General features: G+C 34.2%; 1 protein-coding gene across 1 annotated transcript in view; it reads left to right on the forward strand.

Annotated features, from left to right (window-relative positions):
- The window catches only part of LOC132122193 (caskin-2-like), a 65,817-nt gene that overhangs the window by 3,491 nt on the left and 43,802 nt on the right, over positions 1-18,524 (forward strand). Inside the window, exon 3 of the mRNA XM_059532164.1 lies at positions 13,840-13,891. Within this exon, the coding sequence (XP_059388147.1) occupies positions 13,840-13,891 (52 nt within the window). The remainder of the gene's footprint in view (positions 1-13,839; positions 13,892-18,524) is intronic.

Below are 18,524 nucleotides of genomic sequence, written 5' to 3' on the forward strand. Positions count from 1 at the left end.
CTTAACCGCCTCCTTCATTTTAGCAAAATCTGAAAATTCTGGTGTTCATGTCTACCCCCACCTGTCTTACAAATAATAGGGGGATAACCCATATGGCAAACTGACAGATTAACTTTAAAGAGAGCTGGATTTCAGTGCACCGTCATCTGGGCCATTTTGCTTTGTCGCTTCTTTCCCCTAAAAATGCTGAAACCCTGTAAACACTATGGTAAAAATAGCAGTTCCATATGAGTTGATTGAAAACCATAGAGTTTTTCCACACATAGCATGTTTTACTCAAGCTTGTACACATTTTAATACTCTCTCCACTTGTTCATGACAGATGGGTCAGGCTACTCAGGACTGTTTTGGGATCTGCTCAGTGAGTTAATCCTTGAGCGATGTCAGTCATCGATAGATCTAGTATAAACTGTAAGTCTGCTGTTCCTTCAATTTATCAAACAGGTCCTGCATCTTTCAGTCAGCTTTTAAATATTCATCAAAACTTGGTTAATTAAAGGATGGACTGTATTATAAGCATTATGTGAGAGCTTGCATACATTAACTATTTTTAGCTTAATTAGTCTACAGAACATGAAGTCTACTGTAGAAAACACAAACAACGTACACATACAGCATCTTACATCTAGGTCCTCACATTTACTGAAAAGACTGCATGAGAATGCGCTCTTCTGCCTTCGTTTTAATTGTCTTAAAGTGATTGTTGACTGTAGAGACTGTTTCTTTTTCCTGAAATTGCTGAAGTTAGCGCACTGGAAAACTTACTGACTTTGCTCACACAGGGTATTCTAACAACTTCCTTAGCCTATGTACATTCTATATACAATATACAAAATCTGTTGAAATGATTTAATTGAAGATTTGGTTATAATCTCAGTTTTTGAAAGACTGGTCATTTTATACCAGTGACACCATATTACGTATTATATATTATACACCATATTATATTTTTCTGCAAAGTGCAAAGGATAAGTTTTACGTAAACCCTGTTTTGCATTATTTTCAAACTGTGCCTAAACCAGGCAAAATGATAAAAGATATCCCATGTTAATCTGTATTTAATGTAACTCTAACTATGTAATGGCATTTTGGTGATCATTTGGTTTCTGTTATTGTGGCAATGCACTGTGGAATCTCATTGGTCTGGATCCCACAGCACATTGCTGTACATTTTAAATATCAAATATGTTCTGTTTCTTTTGGTGAAGAGAGACAAACCACTCGTTGTTGAACACATAGCATCACTTCTGGTTAGTACATGGTGTCAGAGGGACAAGTGATTGTTTGTAGCTATAATAAATATGGGCGTGATTTAGTTGTGTTGTTACTTAACTTTTCAGCTATGATTTGTCTCACCTTTCCTGTTTCATTGTCGATGCAAATGAATGATAATGAGCGTCTGTGGGCTTCAAAAATCTCAACACATTCATATCCTCATTGGCTTATGTAATATGTAGTGAAAGTAATTCCAAAGCAAGAAATCACCTCTTTGAATAAGTAATTTCAGAGTAAATGTATCTGAATAAATAATATTGCACTTACATAGACATGCCCTTTGTAGCTTTGTTTTATTATAGTGAGACAATAGCCAGGCTTATATTTGACCTCTGTGACCCAAATGTTCTGTATTGTAAAGCTGAATAATGACCTATATCAAAACTTAACATAATCTTTGTTATCACTATGGCCATTGGTCATATGATCCACTGAGCTTCAGCTCAGATTTTCTTAAACAAGGCGTTACTGGCCTAGTTATTTCCAACAGCATTAATTTCACGAAAATGATTAATTGAAGCTTCCATGATAAAAATGTCCTTTTTGGAGAAAAGTCTTTATGCACAGACTAGCAAGGTAAAGGTAAGATTCATTCGAGCTGACTGGTTCTCAGCAGCTTTGTTTACAGTCATCAGCACCAAAACAACCTTACAAGAGCAGGTGACGTATCCAGACTATTTGAGAGATATGAAATCAGAACACCATGTGTGCTTTCATTGTATTGATTTTATCTTCCTTCGAGTGAGTAACTAGGATCAGTCTGTAAAGATTATCTTAAATACCTTCTTTCTAACCTTCTCGTACAGGATTGGCTAAAGATTTTCATTTTGAAGAGAAAGAGAAAGATAACCATCATGGATATGCAGGTAGTCTTAGATGTAAGTTCGCCAAAAGCCTTTTTTGTGTTATAGTATAGTTTTGAACCAACATGCATACAGCATGTATCACATGATTTGGTAGTCTGATTTATTTATGGGTCATTCCATGAAATCGTTGCCTTTTGCATCCCTTTGAAATAATGAAACAGAGATTTAGTATAACAACAAATAAATGTGCAATTTAAAAACAATACAGTAACAATAAACAATAACAACAGTAACACTACTATGTATGCTTTCATCAATTTTACATCAAAAAGGTCAATTAAATATTATTTTATATTATTTAAATAGCATTTGTGCTGATAAAGGTAAGCTTTTTGGCCTGTCCCTCACTATGATTTTTTTTCTTTTTCAGCAGGACTTTTAATTTGCGAAATGATATAACAATCACATTTGCATATTGTTCAAAATACAGTCTGTTGTATAACATATTAAGAATTGTTTTTTGGCATAAGTATGCATACATGAGTCATTTTCTTGATGTCCCCTGATTTCATGTCAGCCCTGTTACCGTAAACCCTTGTTAAAAACTGCTTTTGTGAACTTGAATATTAGCTAGCAATTAGCAAATTAGTTTGAAATCATCAAAACTGTTACTTTTTAGAGCAACAGGTTTTGAAGTGGGTAACAGGGATGACATCGATTAGGGTTGACCCTGTTTTTAAAGATTGTCTGTGTAAAATTCAATTTTTTGTTAAAGATCACCCCCTGTATATTATATTTAGCTAATGCCTATATTGTTCAGTGGCATATGAGTTCTAATTAAACTATAGTATCTAGTAATGCTTGTGTCGGTAACAGGGTTGAGACAAATACATGACTACTGTAAGGTTAACCCTGCCTGGTTTAAATGTTTGAAAATGATTAACGGTTAAAAACGTTCATTAGAAATTTAGAAAAGTAATTGATTACATTAATAATGTAATTGAAATCGTTACATACACTACTTATTACATTTTAAATAGGGTCACTTGTATCTGTAATCTATTACATTTCCAAAGAAACCTTCCCAACACTGTTCATAGTCCAGTGTGGGTAGGATAAATTGTATTTTGCAGAATGACAATTTAGCAGTAAAACTAAATTGTTTGAGTCTTTTGCAAGATCATTTACATTATTTCAAATGTACATTGAGCCAGTAAGTCACCTTTGTGCACAGTCACGTTGTGTGTGTGTGTGTTACATAACCAGGTCCTTCGTTTATCTCCTCTAATCCACTGACAGTGAGCTCAGACACCTTGACAATTTTCCAGTTGTTTTGTTCAGAGAGGCTTTCATCATGTGGCAGAACGTGGTTTAAGAAATGAGCCAAGATCCAATGTTTTGGAAAGGTATTACAGTAAAACCTTTTTCCTATTTTGTGGTGGTAATTCCCTTTGAACATACTGTCACAAAAGCTTGTGGGATAAAAGTAATGTGACTGCTGGGTCTTGTGTATGTATATTTATGAGTCATGAATATCAAGATGTTTTTCTTAGGATTATTATGCTACATTTGAGATGGAAAAAAACATATCTTTTGGTGTCAGAATGTGATTTTTAAAATATTTTTTTATGTCATATCCACGCATTCCTTTTTGTCTCATGACAACAAAATGGCAGGATAGTGGCACAACTTTGATTTGATTGTAGGTTTTCAAGTATTAGGTTTTATTATGCTTTGCAAATTTACTTCATTAGTACATTTTTTTATGTTGACAATTCCAATAAAAAAAAAATATGCCAAACATTTCTACTTTTCAGCTTGATAATTTTCTTTACAAATTATTGTTTTTGAACAAATGACATTTTCACTATAAAAGTTAATTTTAACTCATTTTTGAACTAACATGATACTTTTCTTTCATTGACCTATAAGTTCTCCGTAAGAGCTCATGGCTTCTTATGTTCAGACTTTCAAAAAATAATAATAATAATAATTGGAAAAAAATTGAAATATAGTAAAAATAGCAATATTGTGAAATTGTTTTGCATTAAAAAAAAAAACGTATATAATTTTTTTATATGCTTCTATGATTTTTAAAGTAAAGAATTTCCGCATTTAGTTTTTTAGTGTCACATGATTCTTCAGAAATCATTCTAATATGCTGATTTGGTTCACAATTTTTTTTATTTTATTTCTATTATTTGTAAAATGATAGACTTGACTTAACAATTGTCAAAAGTCAAACAATTGACTTAATGTTTTTGTGGAAACCATGTGCTCTCTATCTCTCTCTCTCTCTCTATTAGGATTCTTGAATAGAAAATTCAAATGAACAGCTTTTATTTTAAATACTTTTTTGGAAGACTTTTTAATACATGCAATTTAATTTAGCCTTACTAAATATAACAAGTATTAATTCCTTTAAAAAATCTTGTGACACCAAACTTTTGTAATGATAGTTTACTTGAAAATGTCATTAAATCCATTTATATTTTGTACATATGTATGAAACACTGGAGGTGTGTGCTTAACTGTGCCTCAAAATCTTCATTCAGGTTTTGTTTTTCATCTTAGAAGTTGTGATTAATTAAAGACTAAGAACTGACATTAGTTTAACATTTTTCACAGATGCATTTTCGGTGTCATTGTCAGTGTAAATGTGCCAAATTCCTAAAATCAGTGCATATTTAAGGCTATTGTTGATTATACCTATACTCTGTCTTCTCACCTGTTTGTGTCCAAACTTCAGATTCACTCTGTACCTGTATGTCATTGTGCTTTTAAAGGTTTTTGAGGGGAGATTCTATTCATAAGGAAAGGTGTAAAGATGCCTTCAAGCATAAAAAACCCCAACAGGCTCAGTGACAATGAATGACTTGATACAAGGTGTCCTTTAAATTGGCTCATTATGTTTATTGTGTGTGTTTAGGGAGTGGTTGAGTCCTGTGTGGTTTCTGTGGCTCATTTCATTTGAGAGATGCCCACATTTGAAGCAGCTTTTCCATTCAACGAGAAAAGACCACTGTTGACAGACACAAAGGGTGTTTGTATTTGCACGCACACTTTTGTGTAGATACTGTGAGCGAGGGATAGAGAGGGGGACATAGATGGAAATTGAGAGATTGGGCGGGTTAGCCATGTCTGGAATGTTGTCTCATGTTGAAACTTGAACTCCTCTTTTTAAAAAAATTTTCTTCCCCTGCAGCGATATGTAAAGTTCATTGCTCTGTTGGCATCATTCCCTCTGCCCGCTGGCTGTGGTGTATAGCCCATAGTGGGGTGGTTCTGTTGGAGTACAACAGGGCCAGTGATTAGCTCAGCTTGAGCCAAAGGCATGGCTTACAGACCCTGCAGATCCATAGGAAATCAGTGGTGGCAATGTGTGAAGCATACAGTATTAGGCTTCTTGGATCATTCAAAATGGGGTATAGCAATGTTTGACATTTAAACCTGTAAAATGTAAATCTGTCATTCACTTGTCAGAGTAAAAATGTTGCTTGTCTGGGTCAAAAAAAAAGCCTTATTTTTATTTGTAATCCATTCTGAAGCAGTAGTCTCATCATTGATCTATAAGTTCTAGCATATTTTTGATATTTGCCTTAAATTGATTTCTAGGACACTTTACCTCATGATGTGCAATATTTTCCTAACCTTACTAAATGTACGTGTCATCATTTACGTCAAATTCTTTAACTTTATCAATACATTCAGTTAGAATAATTAGACTTTGTATGGTTGTTACCATTCAAATGAAATCATTATCAACAAACTATATCTTTCCACTAGGGCTGCACGATATTGGGTAAAAATGACATTGCGATATTTTATTTTTCTGCGATATATATTGCAATATTTTTTCTTACAAACAAAAATGGGGTGAGCACACTTACATTCTCATTTCGTGTTGTTTGAAAACGGCTCGCTCTCTCTCGGTCTCTCTCTCTCTCTCTCTATCTCAATTCAATTCATATTGCTTTATTGGCATGACATACAAAGGTACATATTGCCAAAGCATTGTACATAGCAGAATAGAAACAAACAAAACAAAAATACATATATATTCATAAGAAAAAAAAAACATGCAAAATAAATCCATATACATTTCTATAAACATTGATGGTACTTCTAATGTAATCTCTGTCTGTCTCTCTCGCGCGCTCTCTCTCTCTCTCTCTCTCTCTCTCTCTGTCTGTCTCTCTCGCGCGCGCTCTCTCTGTCTGTCTCTCTCGCGCGCGCTCTCTCTCCCTGTCTCTCGCGCGCGCTCTCTCTCCCTGTCTCTCGCGCTCTCTCTCTCTCTCTCTCTCTCTCTCTCTGTCTCTGTCTCTCTCGCGCGCGCTCTCTCTCTCTCTCTGTCTGTCTCTCTCGCGCGCTGTCTCTCTCGCGCTCTCTGTCTCTCTCTCGCGCGCTCTCTCTGTCTCTCTCGCGCTCCCTCTCTCTCTGCCCTGTTAAACTTGCATGTGGTTTTCAGTCCTGTCAATTATAAACTTTCACTCTATGATGGTTAAGCTGTGCAATTAATCCGCGAATCACACTGTCAAGGGCAGGGGAGTAGCTGGCCCATACAGTTAATGAATAACGGATCAACTACGACAGCCTACATCGCACATCCTGCGATGTGACTATCGTGGATTCGTACATCGCGATATCGATGCTTAAACGACACATCGTGCAGCCCTACTTTCCACTGCAGAGGAAACACTGAAGCTGCATCGAAAGTGCCATTTAGATGTATTTACTCAGACGGTTTAATGAAGATAAGAGAATCCATAAATGCATTCACATAGTAAAATTGCAAATGCATATAAATTGCATATATAAATTAACATAAAGATGAAATGTTGGAAAAATGCAATACTTTTAAATATGAAACCAAACCACTAGTAGATGGCGCCAAGTCACTGTCTTAATGAACAAGTCACTGATTCAACCAATTTGTTCAAACACCTAATTATTTAAATAAATAAAGCAAGCGACTGTCTTTATGAATGGCTTACTGAATTGACTCACCCTATTCATAAAAAAATGCTGAATCATTCAGTAACAAAACACCGGTGTGTGTTTGGAGATGCATGACTGTTCTGCTGAGGCTTTGCTTAGACAAATTTTCATCAGCAAAAATGGTCAATAATCTGTCTAAATGTAAGTTAGTTAATATTAACTATAATTTTAGTTCGATCGATTCCGTCCGCGTTTTCTGCATCACGGATATCATAGGGCCCTACAGTAGACATCTGCCTGCTGTTCGCCCGACCACTTAAAACCGAGGTATCTCCATATAATGGAGCCAGTTGTCCTTTATTTTTTAGACTAGTTCTGTAGCCTCCGGGCTGGTTGCAGACACCACCATGTTCAATGAGACAACAGGCGAGGGGAGGGGGAACAAAATCAAGGAGGTGGGGGCGAGCACAACACAGAGAAGACAAACAAGCAAAGTGGCGCAATCAGAATTAAATATAAACAATATATCGATATATACGATATGTCAAAATCCATATCGTGTTTAAAAAATATCTCGATATATTTTAAATATCGAGATATCGCCCAACCCTAGTATGTTATATTGAATATTTATATATTTTTCCTAACGCAGTGTGTTCGTTCATGTTGTTTTTGACTTTTTTGGATTTTTTAAATTCTCATTTTTATAAAATGAGAATCATTTTCACCGAGGTTTTGGTGCTGCCCTTGTTATTGTTTGTTATTGATGTTTTAATCAGGTTACATGTCCAGTCGGGCAAGTAAAATTCTCTTTCACTCGCCCCTTCACAAAATCCACTTGTCCCAGACAAGGGTTAATGTTGAGCCCTGTAAAGCCAAAGATGGAAGTGATGAAAGATGAAGTAGATGATCTGTCTACTTCACATGTACACTCTTTAGCTACTTGTTCAGCTTAGTTAATATGTACTAATGCAACACAACCCTTCAACTTGTCACAGCTTAATGTAATTGCATGGAATTAGTCTACTTTTTGGAATCAGAATCCATTTGCATTGGGACTATGGTAATAATTCTTTTGTCAGCCATAACCAGATTCACTGAAATTCAAATCTATTTTTTTTTAATGTTATGGCTGTTTACACTACTAACCACTGTGTGGTAGTGAGTGCTGCTGTGACGTTTTTTTTATAGGCCAACCCGAAAGTTAGCATCACCCTGGTTCCCTTGCAAAATCGCTAGTCAACGTCACGGGGGAATTTGTATCTTTCAACCGGGCTAGCAAAATGCTGCCTTCTTTAATAGTGATATAAAATTCCTTCCTTGATTTGTGTTGTTCACTTTCTTGTAGGGGTGAAATGGATCGTAGTTGATCATTTGCATGTGTTTGCATTTTAAACATTCAAATGTTTTAAAGCTTTGACCCCAAGAAGAGACTAAAGAGAATTCAATTCAGTACTCGTGCACCGTTTTCTTTGAATCATACAGTGCATGAATCCAAAATTGATTCCTTTTTATGTAGGGCTACACAATCAAATTTCTAATCAAAATTACAATTAAGGATGCCAAAATTATGCAATCATTCAAAGCGGCAATTAATTGTTCAAAGTCTGCTTATGTTTTTTTCTTCTAAGCGTTATCTTAAGTAGGGCTGGACGATTATGGCCTAAAATCAAAACCTCGATTAATTGAACATTTTACCTCGATTACGATTTATGAACGATTATTTTGTTTCCATTTTGCCCTTTAGGTTTGTACTGTAAATATGATTGACTATTAAAGGTGAGATATTTTTTCCTATTGAAAGAGCGATCAGACGTCATAGCTCACTATCAGCAGTTATTTTATCTATGTCCGTAACATTTCTTACTAGGGTTGGGTATCGTTTATATTTTATCGATTCCGATTCTTATCGATTCCTATTTTCGATTCCAATAAGATAAATTAAGTCAAACATTTAGATGTCAAACATGTATTCTGTCTTTTTACAAAGCATTCTGTTTCAGCTGAATAACACGAGCAAAAATCAGCAACCTACGAAACACTGCAAGAGGAGTTTTGACTGTGCTTTAAAAAAAATACCATAGCAAAAACAAAGGGATTAATACAAATTTCAAATATTAAAGTGTTAAAGTAAACAGTCAATAATAAGATAGGAATAAACAAATCAATTAGCAATATCATAAATAAATACAACTAAACAAAATTTCCGGTACAAAAACTGTAATTAAAAGTTTAAAAACACTGCATAGTTTTCTTTTTATAAAATAAAGATTAATTAACATTAAAGGGTTAGTTCACCCAGATAGCAAAATTATGTAATTAATAACTCACCCTCATGCCGTTCCAAACCCGTAAGACCTCCGTTTATCTTTGGAACACAGTTTAAGATATTTTAGATTTAATCCGAGAGCTCTCAGTCCCTCCATTGAAGCTGTGTGTACGGTATACTCTCCATGTCCAGAAAGGTAAGAAAAACATCATCAAAGTAGTCCATATGCCATCAGAGGGTCAGTTAGAATTTGTCAAAGCATCGAAAATAAATTTTGGTCCAAAAATAGCAAAAACTACGACTTTATTCAGCATTGTCTTCTCTTCCGGGTCTGTTGTGAGCACGTTCACAACACTGCAGTGACGCTGCTGACGTGTTATCTTTGTTATTGGGTGCACCAGAAAACACGTCAGCAGCGTCATACGTCAACAGTGTCACTGTATTGTTGTGAACGTGCTCACAGCAGACCTGGAAGAGAAGACAATGCTGAATAAAGTCGTTATTTTTGGACCCTCTGATGTCACATAAGCGACTTTGATGATGTTTTTATTACCTCTCTGGACATGGACAGTACATACATTTTCAATGGAGGGACAGAAAGCTCTCGGACTAAATCTTAAATATCTTAAACTGTGTTCCGAAGATGAACAGTCTCACGGGTTTGGAACGACTTGAGTCATTAATGACAATTTTAATATTTGGGTGAACTAACCCTTTAACACATTTGAACACATACCTTAATTACACTTATTTAAATATACTTAATCTAATTATGCGTACTTTATACATACACTACTGTGCAAAAGTCTTAGTCTTAGGCAGTCTGTTGTCAGACAGTCTGCTTGTGCATTCAACAATCTCAGTAGATTATTATTAAAATGAATGGCAAAATGAATGTTTGGAAATGTAAACTGATATTTCCTACTGACATGCTACAGCAAAATATATAAATAACTGGCTTAAATCACATTGTAAAACGACATTGTTGCTACTTTATAAAGAATGACCATACAGTCATTCACTGTATCAACTGATTAAAGACAGTGACAGACAGCACTCATTTTAACTAAATATCAGATTTATTGACAGAGATACAGTAGAAACATTATGTGTGGTTTTGTATTAAATAATGACCCAGATCTTGAAATACATTTATTAGCCTTGGAGTAAAGGACGCTTGGGAAATGAGAGCATCCAAGGAATGTGTGAAAGCTATCGATTTATTTTAAATCTTTTAAATGTTCTTTAATGTGTCTTTTTAAATTAATTAATTAATTAATTTATCTTTATAGAAGTATCGGTTTAGGCACCGTTTAGGCACTGGTACCATTTTAAAAGTATCGAAATGGCACAGGTATCGGATAAAACCCAATCGATACCCAACCCTATGTATAATTGAGATTAGAGGGTTAATACTTAATGCAGTCGGTCTTAAAGTGACAGTGACCTATAAAAACCTGTCATAAAATCATTTAATGTTAATCAAACAACAAAACACAACTTTATATATTTAATATATATAATATATATTTATATAGTGAACACTGCAGTGTTATTTTATCCTTAATTATTACATTTCTGTACCTAAAAACGAATTAGTCTAACTAATTGAAAACTAATAGAAAACTTTTCACTTGCGTTTAAAAATATTTAACCTTATGCTACTAGTTTTTGTTGTGGTATCGAAGAACATAGTGTTCTTTAAATAATAAATAACTTTTTTTTTTTGCACATCCAAAAATTATCGATCTGCGGTTCAAAATACATAATGTGATCCGAATCATAAGTTTTGCGATCTGTTGCACTACTCTGTTGACTCTCTTTGTTTCTTGAAGAAAAAAATACACTCACAGAAGTTTTTCATCTTCTTGATTTGTCCGCTGTGAAGTTCAGCTGATTTATTTTTTATTTTGGTTAGGTAAATTCATTTTGGGCTACCAAAATCTGAAGAAAAGGTTTTTTTCCCTTCGCTCTTGGATTATTGCAGAAAATAAGCCCTGTGACCAACAAAAGTTTATGATTCTTACATGTTTTGTTCATCATAATAACTTCACAATTTTAAAGCTTTAATAACATCACCAGATGTAATGAGCTAATTGTAGATTGTAAATGAACTACACATCAGTCGCATGACTTCACCATCACCCCATTAAGCTTACTGCAACTCTTTCAGTTTTTATAAAAAAAAAAAAACATTTTTTATGAAAGTTTAAGTTAGACTAGTTTGCAAGAGCACGATAAACATGAGACTGTAAAAGTTGAATCAGATGTGATGTATATTGTGTGTTGTGAAATGTTTTAAAGACATGCAGTGCATTTTTTCACATTCTGAACACATCCTTACATTTTTCTCTGTCTTTAACCGTTAACCATGAAAGGCCTTTTCACTCTCTTAAATACAGGGATGAAATGTTATAGTTTAAGTGAGCTGATAACAGCCTCACTTTAGATGCTTATAATCTAGGGATGGGACGGTATGAAAATTTAATATCACGATTATAGTGACTAAAATTATCACGATTATCAATATTATCACGGTTTTGTTGAAACGAGATGAAAGTGTTCAAAAATAGTTGATGCTCACACTGAAAACATTTCAGCAAGTTTTATATTTAATAATCAACAAACAACTTATAAAACAAGCAACTCTATGCACTTAATTTAAAGAAAGATTAAATTCTGTGGCATTTCCTTCCTTACAATGAAAAGTGTAGAAGCATAGAAAAGCATAGAAAAGTCACTGACTCGCCATTCCTTCTCGAAAAAAAACAAAAAAACATTGTGCGCTGCACTTGCGTCAGACTGTTGCTGGCTGGACATGATTTAATAGCGAGTTATTAAAACCGCGATAATCAAACACGGTTTTAATGATAATTCATTTTTAAACGATATTACTAACCTTCAGCACATTTTATCACGGTTATCGATAAAACCAGTTATCGTCCCATCCCTATTATAATCACAGAATAATAGATGAAGTTTTCGCAATAAATAAAATATTTATTCTGATTAGTTTTAATCCAGAAGATGTTGGGGGTGGGGGGGGGGGGTATTCATCTTATTGTTATGGCTCCCACTTTGCTGGAGGGAACAAATGGTTATAGATCCAATTACTTGTGGTTTTCTTTGATTTGGAGCAGGAGAGAGGATCTTTTGTGAGGGTGATGGATTTAGATGTATGAAATGGATGGAAAGGATTCTAAACAGGTGAATGATTGACGTGTAGAAGAAAAGTTTAACTTTTAAAGTCAAAATGGGACAGGCAGTTGTGTGTGTACTGACAGGTAAGATAACAGTTTCCATTTGCAGTTAAGTCTCTTCATTTCCATGTTTGTTTGAGATAAAAGCAGTCAGGATGCAGTGTTGCTCAGAGCTGGTTTTAAATGATGACACCGCTCTGTGTTGTTTAGAGGACAGGCTTGTCTACTGTCAGTAGGGACATTCTTGCATTCATCGCTCTTCACTTAGTGACCTAGATCACATTTTCCCTTTAGCGACAGGTGGAGCGAACAATTTTTTCAGTGTTTTGTATTTTTTTTTATGTTTACAATGCTTACAAAGCTGCTCTTTGTTACTTAAATAATCTTTTTGTATTTTTTTTCTTCTCCACATCATTAGAACATTCTAACTTCTAACCAAATCTAATTGGTCAAGGAGTGTTTTTTAATTCTGATAATTACAGTCCTACATCATTGGGATTATTATTATTATTATTATTTTTTCTTCCAATTTATTTTAATTGTTCTGGATTCAGTTATTTTTCTATTTAAATTTTTTCTAGACTCTGTTTTTATTAAAAGTTTACATTTTAAGGCCCTATGAAATATATTTAATTTTTCTCAAATTCTGGATTCCATATTAATGGCTTCATTAAATATTAATAATCAAAAATCATCTCAAATTTTTTTATTTGATGAGTTGACCCCCCACTCCTTTTAGAAAAGTCCTTCATAATTGAATATTAAGATCCAACATGGTTGTTAGGACAGTAGTATTTGGAAGTAATAATAAGACTACTGTATCTGTATTTGGTTGATCTCATTGAAGGTGTCTCAGTTAAAAGGATAGTTCACATAAAAATGAATTTTTCAAAATTAACCGTCATTTTATGAAAAAGAGCTATGTGAGGATTCTTATATTCATGGCACATAGTTTTGCAATGCCACCCATTAGTGAGAAAATAATTACAGAAATATAATTTTTAGTGAACTACCCTTTTAAGACCTCTTTGAACTGTTTTAACTTTTCCGTTCTTATGCAAAAAAATAAAAAATGTTATTATAAAAAAATGTGGGTTTACATATAAATTCTGTTCAGATGACAAAATAGACTCATAATGAAAAAAAAAAAAACATGACTTATCCATCAATCTACGTTGTTACAAAACATTCAACATGCATTTGTTTTGTAATTTTGTAAAGTTTGAAACAAGTGCTTTCATGCCGTAACGTCATCTGGCTTCATACCTCTCTAATGGATGGATCAGCAGCTGACTGATTTGTTGAAAACATCACGTCATGTCCTGACTTTTATTTCCATATGTTTTCCTAGAGTTGCTGGCCTCCACAAAGAGGCTAAATGTGAACTACCAAGACCAAGATGGGTAAGTTCTCACATTTTCCACACAGTTGGTCCAAATTGTGGAGAACAAGGAAACAATGTATTATATATGTAGTTTCCTCGTTTTCCACATGTATATAGAAGATTTTTTTTTCTTTTTAAATAACTGAAGATATTTAATTTTAGTACATTGGACTAAAAATAAGTATTTTTTTTATAAAGGTGCATAAGCTCAGATCAGTGTGACTTGCTGAAAGAAAACAAGCTGACAAAAATAATACATTTGTTGATAATGTACTGTAGCAATGAAATGTTAGATTTACCAGCTATTTTTAAAAGTCTGGTCACTTGACCAAGAACACTATATTAAGAAAATGATTTCAGCATAGCATAAGGGATGAATATACAGAAATTATAACATTTTGATGGGTTGTTTTGTGAGTCATCCAAATCTGCCTCCTTTGCAGTTAAATATTTATGCAGTAATCTCAGAAAATTTGACTCAGATTCTCAAATGTATGAATTTTGCATGTTTATTAACTGTTTAGAAGCAGACTGAAGCAAACGGAGTACATCAGACACCGCTACACAAAAGCTTCGGTCACATTTATGTTACTTATCAGAACATTCTGTGCATGTCCCACCTGTTTAAACACTGTAAATGTGCTGTTGTATCATGTTGTCATCCTCCTTTTTTTACTAGAAGGTAGTATATTTTTCCAATGCCATGACTAGTCAACCCTTATTCAATTTCAAAACCATTAACAATGTTGTTGAAAAAGATTTGTCATAAAAATATGAATAGGGAAGAAAACATTTATTTTTATTAGTTATTTTTATATTATTTCATATTATTTTTAGTTATTAAACATATCTATTATGTTTAACTATATTAATAATTTAAAAAATAAACACTTGTCAAACTAGAATCAACACACACTTTTGTCACACTTTAATATTTCAGATCTTCAAACAAATTTAAATATTAGTCAAAGATAACACAAGTAAACACAACATGCAGATAAATTAAGGGTTTTTTTATTAAGGGAAAACATGGCAAAACTACATGGCCCTGTGTAAAGAAGTGTTTGCCCCCCTGTTAAAACTGTGGTTTATCACACCTGAGTTTAATTTCTTTAGCCACACCCAGGCCTGATTACTGCCTCACCTCGCAATCAAGAAATGTCTTAAATAGGACCTGTCTGACAAAGTGAAGTAGACAAAAAGATCCTCAAAAGCTAGACATCATGTCGAGATCCAAAGAAATTCAGAAACAAATGAGAAAGAAAGTAATTGAGATCTATCAGTCTGGAAAAGGTTATAAAGCCATTTCTGAAGCTTTGGGACTCCAGCGAACCACAGTGAGAGCCATTATTCACAAATAGCAATAACATGGAACAGTGGAACAATTCTGCATAGATGAGTGAACCAAAATTCCTCCATAGCGCTGTAACAGACTTATTGCAAGCTATCGCAAATGCTTGATTGCAGTTGTTGCTGCTAAGGGTGGCCCAACCATTATTAGGTTTAGGGGGCAAACACTTTTTCACACAGGGCCATTCAGTTTTTAATTTTGTTTTCCCTTAATAATAAAACCTTCATTTAAAAACTGCATGTTGTGTTCACTTGTTATCTTTTACTAATATTTACATGTGTTTGATTATCTGAAACATTAAAATGTGACAAACTTGCAAATAAATAAGAAACCAGGAAGGGGGCCAACACTTTTTCACACCACTGTCACTGTGTGTGTGTGTGTGTGTGTGTATATATTAGGGGTGGAACAGGTCGCTGAAAAAAATCTGAACCATTTTGTTCACCGCACACGGTTCGGCACACGCTGGGACCGCGGTTCAACTTAAATCTGACAAACATCTGTAATATGGTTTCCACGTAAAACAATCAGGGTTCACCTAATATATGTTTCTGTTGATGCATGCGCATTCTGGATTCCCAGACATTACAACAACAGCGATGTGTGTGTGTGAGAGAGAGAGAAAAAAAAAAAAAAAAAAAAACCTTGGACAAACCATTCACTCTTGATCAATATCATCATCCGTCATCATCCTGGTGCTGATAGCACGCGCGCATAGATGAGACCTGAACAGCACATGTTAATATGTATTTAAACTAAACTCATTTAAGCTTTGTCAATTTAAACATATTGAAGAGACAAAGGACACGAGCTTGTGCGAACAGTGAGAAGATTTGTCCGTGCGCTCATCTGAAGCGTGCAAACCCACGCTTCAGAATGCGGGCAAATATTAAGCTCTTTCTGAAGTAGCTATTGTGTTTAAATGTACAAATTCACACAAAAATTATGTCAAAATGCCCATCTTGGTTAGTATCCTACAGCAGACATAGCCAGCTGAACGTAGGCCACTGTATCAGTGCATTCTCTTAAACTGACAGTCTTTATATTAATCGAACAGCAACAACAAAGAAATCACACACTGCTCTTGATTAAAAAACAAATAAAGAATAATCTTTCATTTATACAGTCCAATATGCAATGCTGTTTTACATTTAATTACTTTATTCAATTTTTGTACCTGAAAACTTATGCAAGACCTACCTTAACCCTTAAACAGGCAAGAGTGGAAAATAAGTAAAACATATCCAAAAGAATTTTTGAAATATTTGATATATTTTATGATTTTATGAGTTGTGACTCCCAGGTCACGTTGACTGATTAGGGTATAAAAAAAGGACCAAGTCATTAATCTGTTAACTGTTACTGGCCTACTTGCCACTGCATGCTTTAAACAATTATATCCTATACTTTACCTGATGTAATGTTGACAAATTATATATCATTCAAAAGCTTACGAATTCAAGATTCAGCCTGTGAAAACCTTGCTTTACCATAAGAATGGTACTCTGTTACCGCCCATTTTTTAAATAGGCATTAAAGTGCACTATCCAAACTTAAATTGCTGTAATTTATGAACACTTTGAAATATAAACCTAAGGTTGGTCTCTTTTTAAAGAAGAAAATTAGCAGATTCTGGCAAAAGTGGATTTTTTTTCAAGAAATTGAAGTATCAAAAAGTTATAGAAGTTTAAATGTACTGTAAATAATATGCGCTATATTAATTTTATTATATTTTATGTATTATAAATATTTTACATAATCAGGTTTTACTCTAAAATTGGTATAAAATTAAAGCCTTGTCTAAATAAGTTATGTTACAAATTTGAAGTTGATATGAAAAAAATTGAGGTTCATGTGAGATTTTATTTAGAGCGTCATACCACACACATCCACTGGGAGTCATCAAAACTATTTAGAATTTTGCTTAATGATTTTTTCTCTAGATTTCTCTGTGAATTTCACTTCTATCTCAAAATAACCACCAAATATGAAATCCTGAGACTCAGACCTTTCCAATGATATGTTTGTTGCCAAGATTATAAAAAGTTTTGGTTCTAGAAGACCGTAATGCATAATGTTTTATGACACTTGACCCTGCCCACTAAGGGGGAGGTGACCGCCATTAGATTTTAAAGTACCATTTCCATGGTAAAGCAATGTCCGATTCCAAAATGGTTTTCACAGGATGAATCTTGGGCCTCTAAGCTTTCAAATGATATAGAATTTATGATGATTACTAAAAGATTTTTTAGAGAAAAAGACGACAACAACAAAAAAGAGTGCCAAGCGTCCCACAGGTGGGACAGTGACAGTTATGGGGTTAATTTCTTTTACCAAGCTCCTCACCTAGTGGGTGGTGTCAGGTTTTGTATTACACAATTTATTTGAACTACTTTATAAAAAAAAAACAATTCTAATCTGGACAAAACACATATCATCAGAAAGTTCTGAGTCTTACGGTCCCATCTGCCAACTGTTTTTTGATATTGAAACTGAAATGTATAAATTGGATATAGGAGAATGCATAATAAAAACACCCAGTGGCTATTTTTGGTACAACGCCTAAATATCAATTTAAAATTTACAACACAAATTGGTTAGACATATGACTTTGATTTGAAAGTAATCATTCGAAATCATTCGATGTAACCGGATCTTTTTGAACCAGTTCACCAAATTGAACTGAATCATTTTAAATGGTTCGCGTCTCCAATACACACTAATCCACAAATGACTTAAGCTGTTAACTTTTTTTAATGTGGCTGACACTCCCTCGGAGTTCAAAACAAACCAATATCCCGGAGTAATTCATTTACTCAAACAGTACACTGACTGAACTGCTGTGAAGAGAGAACTGAAGATGAACACCGAGCCGAGCCAGATCATTCAGTGTCCCCAGACCAACAGTCTGTCGTGAAAGACAAAAAAGGATCAGCATCCTCTGCAATCAGTGCTTTTATTTTCCTCAACTTTTGCAACTATACCATCTAGGATGTCTGTGCGGTAGTGCTTCTCTGTTTTTAGGTTGTATCTGGGCTCCATTGCAGCCACCAGCCTCCGAAAACCAATACCTTAGACAAATGCAAATGGCTGATTGCATGCGCGTAATTTGCACGGGGGTTACGGGGGTCATGACCCCCCCAAAAATCAGATCCAGCTAATATAACCCCCCCAATATCATCACATCATTCAGATTAAAATAGATATGAAATATTCAGAATGAATACTTTTGTTCATTTTCTTTATTAATTTCATTTGCAAGCAAGAAAGATAGTATCATATTTTAAATAATCTGTAATGT

Source organism: Carassius carassius, chromosome 40 (genome assembly GCF_963082965.1).
Source record: "Carassius carassius chromosome 40, fCarCar2.1, whole genome shotgun sequence".
NCBI lineage: Eukaryota > Metazoa > Chordata > Actinopteri > Cypriniformes > Cyprinidae > Carassius > Carassius carassius.